Genomic DNA, 3,907 nt, shown 5'->3' on the forward strand with positions numbered 1-3,907 from the left:
GTAGTTCCCATTGATTTAGCTTGGAAAGCGGGGAGAATGGCGCTAGGCTTACCGCACCGTGACGTCACTGCTGGAAGATGGCAGGAGGGAGGGGCTACTATATTTGGGCAAAAATGGCCGCTCCCAGACTCAGTGATTGAGACGAAAATTATTGTTTTTTATGTTTTTACTGATTAACGCTAAATTCATTAAATCACCGCAAATGTTTTAGTTTTAGGTATAAATAAAAATATAAATGGACTTCTGCTTTAAAATGGTTCTGGTTCAGACCCTGAGTGATAAAGCATCGATGGTCAGTGAAGCTCAGCGGATCGCAAAAGGAAGGAGGTCCGGATCATAGGTGCTGTTTTTCTTCTTTAGTTTCTGGCTCGGCTCTCCTCTTGGCTCCAATAGCCCAGCAAAGGTCAGAGGTCACACAGTTTTAGGGAGCTCCAGGTCTCCTCTGACTATTGCTGCAGCAGGGACGTCCAGGTGATAAAATCAAACGCACCCCATCAGTGATTCAGGGAGTGGAGATCCGGCAGCTGGATCTGTTTGGAACCATAAGGAAGAGAAGATCTGAACGGACATCAGGCAGCCTGCAGAGTCGAATGCAGAATAATGGATCCAGCTGTGGTTCAATCAGACATGATCAACAGATTCAGGCTTCTCTTCATCAGGTACGTAATCTCAAGAACGTCCGGGAACCTGAACTCTGCAGAACATGAACCAAAACCAGCAGAACGTTCCTGCAAAGGTGACAAAGCGCCGGCTGCTGTGAGGTCAGAGGTCATGGAAAGATCTGGGGAACTGAGCCAAACAGGAAGCGTATGATGTCATCGTGACCTGTTGGTCTGGAGATGACCTTCTGAGCAGGACGTTCTCTCATGTTTTGGCACCAAAACTGACCCAGTTTGATTCTAGGAAATTTTCAAGAGAGGAAGAAATAAAGCTTCAGAACTCTGTGGCGGTTCTGGTCTTACCCTGAGTGGGCTCCATGGACGGCGGTTGGTTCTGCCCTTGATGATGAAGATGATGATGACGGTAAATAGGAAGGTGATGGTGGGTGGGGGCGTGTCCTGAGTCTGGGTGGGCGGAGCTCTGAGGAGCTCTGAAGGAGGTCTGGTAGTCGCTCTGCTCCCGGTTCGGGTCGCCATGCTGCTGCAGCTGAAGTCCAACCTGGTCGCCTGGAACACAAAAGATTATGTGAAAGATGAACTCCGACCCGATTGGGTCAGAACCGTCCTGCGAGCAGGTCGGACGTCATGAAGGAACCAGATATTTAATCTGAACAGAAAACATTTATCATTTTAATGTTTCATAAACATGTTGATGTTTTTTGTTCTTCGCTGATTCTTCATCTTTCAGACGGATCGTTTCCCAGAAACAGAGGAAAGCTGAGAGTCACTGACCCACAGAACAGACCTAGAACACCAGGAAGAAGAGGAGGAATGCACATCTATTAATCTACATCTTATCCAGCAGAACAGTCGGTTTTGACCTCTGACCCCGGCTCTAGATGAACTGTAGAAGTTAGAAAACCAGAATCCCCCGAAAGCTGAGACTAAACCAATCCTTCAGATATAGATCTATAACCTAAACTACTCACTCTAAGAAAGAGATTTCCTTCCGTTGGATCAAGCTCAGCAGAATGTTTGAGGGTCACAGCTGGTCCGTTTGGGACAGAACCAGAACCAGAATCCTCCACAGGGTGAATAAATATCTCTTTCTTGGAGAGAGCTGTAGAGTGAAGATCCAGGTTCTGGTCGGGCCTCCTGGACCTGCACTGGTACCGCCCTGATCTTCATCCTCAGATCTTCTTCATCATCAGAATCCTGTCTGTGGGTAAAACAGAGCGGCTCTGACCGCTGAGTTCTGACAGCAGGAAGAAGCTTTTCCAGAACCAGATCTGAATCCAGGTTTCAGATCTTCATGTTTTCAGATTTCAATAAAGAAAAGGGACCAAACCCAGACTGAGACAACGAAAGGTTCTGATCTGAGACCAGGGTTTGGATCAGAGTCTAAAGAGAAACTGTTTGATCTTAAGATGTTCAGTTTTATTAATTTTGTCCCTCTGACTGCACCATAGAGCTGCATGCATAGAACGGCCGGGGCAGGACTGATGTCAGCTTTATTTCAGCTGTTCCTGTCATTGTGCTCCTCCTGCTGATGGCGCTCACAGGAAGCTCCTCCAGGGAGCGAGCGCTGGGAGCAGACTGGACCTGTGTGCTTCGTTCCCACCAGACTCTAAAGGCCAGAGCTCTATTTTAGTCGGACCTTCCAGGGCTGTTCTTGGAGCTCTCTGGGCCTCAGGAAGGTAAAAATACTCTGGTAAACATCTGGTCTCCTGTGGAACCACAACAGTACAGGATGTTCAGTCTGGAGGAGCTGAAGGGAATAAACACTTCGCCCATCAACCTGCCCCTCCCCCTCCGCCCACTCCCTGCTCTAAAGGTCAATGAGGAAGATGTAAGCAGGGTGTTCCAGCGTCAGAAGACCAGAGAAGCTCCAGATCCTGATGGTAGTTCCTCCCCCTGCCTGAAAACCTCATGACCAACCATCGTCAACAACCAGAACCAAGAACTGACAAGGTTCCTAAAACCAACTCAGACGTCATACCTGGAAACTGGACCTTGGTTCCTTCAGGTTCTGATCCACTGGAGTCCGTCTGAAGACCAGAGACTGTGAAGAATAAAAAAAGGTTTAGTGTCGCTTTGTTCACCACAAGGAGAAGGTGTCGGTTCTGTTGGACAGATGGTTTAATATAACCAGAACCAGTTTGGGTCCGACTGAGTAGAACCTTTTCTAAAGCAGCAGCTGTTTGATTTTCAGAACCGACCCATTTGTCTGAACAGGTTTGGACTCAGAGTGGATCCATAGTTCTGGGGTTCTGGATTTCCTGGGTTTTTAGATGGACTTAAATCAGAACCGCTGATTCTCCTGAGAGGAACCAATGAGCTGTCGGCATCAAGAAGATCCAATGGTGGATCTTTATCATCATTATGATGATTATTCAGCCTTTGGTTGTGGAGCAGATTTGATCTGAAACCACCGAGCAGATCTCTGAACCTGAAAGTCGGTTCTAGATCTCCCTCCTGACAGACTTTCAGAGACCTCTGGACACAGAGGAGGACAGACAGAGATGAGGGGACGTCCTCCTTGTGGGGATCAGATGGAGGGTCCTGTTTCCTAAACCTGCTGGAACCAGAAGGTTACCACCTGACTGGATCTTCTCTGCTAAACTGATCGGTTTCTAACTTCAGGGAGAAGGTTTCTGGTCCCACCTTCTTCCTCACAGTTTGGACCTCCCCGCCCTGGACAGCAGCGCCACACCAGAGCAGTGAGCACCTTCTCCTTCTGGCAGAGGGTGGGCTGCGTGGACCAGCGGTACCTGCAGGCAGAGGAAACCGAGAGTTCATCATCTCACTCAGAGAGAAGAACAACTTCCTGTATGAAGCTGCAGCTGTGGAACCAGATGTTCTTCCTGCTGTAGAACATCTACATGTTCTGCCCCCTTCCCACCAGATCTACTCACGTGATCCTCGTGCAGCTCGGCGACCCGCTGGGACACGGACCCCGTTGCTTCACCACTTTTCTACACTCTTCAGTTACTGTAACAACTTCCTTCTGCTGGAAGGCACAGCGGTTCCTGAGAGACACACCGACATGGAGATGAGACCATGGAACCATCTGGGCCGTGGTTCTGGTTCTCTGCTTCAACATAAACGTCTCTGCTCATCACATCCAGATTTCCCATGATATCATCAACGTCATCATCATCATCCTAATCAACCTCTTTCGCATCATCATCTTCATCCTAATCATCCTCCTCCTCATCATCATCTTCATCCTAATCATCCTCCTCCTCATCATAATCTTCATCCTAATCATCCTCATTATCCTCATCATCATCATCCTAATCATCACC

At 48.2% G+C, this 3,907-nt stretch overlaps 1 protein-coding gene across 1 annotated transcript in view; it reads right to left on the bottom strand.

Annotated features, from left to right (window-relative positions):
- The window catches only part of mmrn2 (multimerin 2), a 16,193-nt gene that overhangs the window by 9,011 nt on the left and 3,275 nt on the right, over positions 1–3,907 (bottom strand). The window contains exons 2-5 of the mRNA XM_015377530.1: positions 3,515–3,628; positions 3,264–3,370; positions 2,599–2,661; positions 963–1,166 (exon numbers count right to left, since the gene is read on the bottom strand). Of these exons, the coding sequence (XP_015233016.1) occupies positions 963–1,166; positions 2,599–2,661; positions 3,264–3,370; positions 3,515–3,628 (488 nt within the window). The remainder of the gene's footprint in view (positions 1–962; positions 1,167–2,598; positions 2,662–3,263; positions 3,371–3,514; positions 3,629–3,907) is intronic.

The sequence above is a fragment of the Cyprinodon variegatus genome, unplaced genomic scaffold (genome assembly GCF_000732505.1).
Source record: "Cyprinodon variegatus isolate N-32 unplaced genomic scaffold, C_variegatus-1.0 Scaffold156, whole genome shotgun sequence".
Taxonomy (NCBI): domain Eukaryota; kingdom Metazoa; phylum Chordata; class Actinopteri; order Cyprinodontiformes; family Cyprinodontidae; genus Cyprinodon; species Cyprinodon variegatus.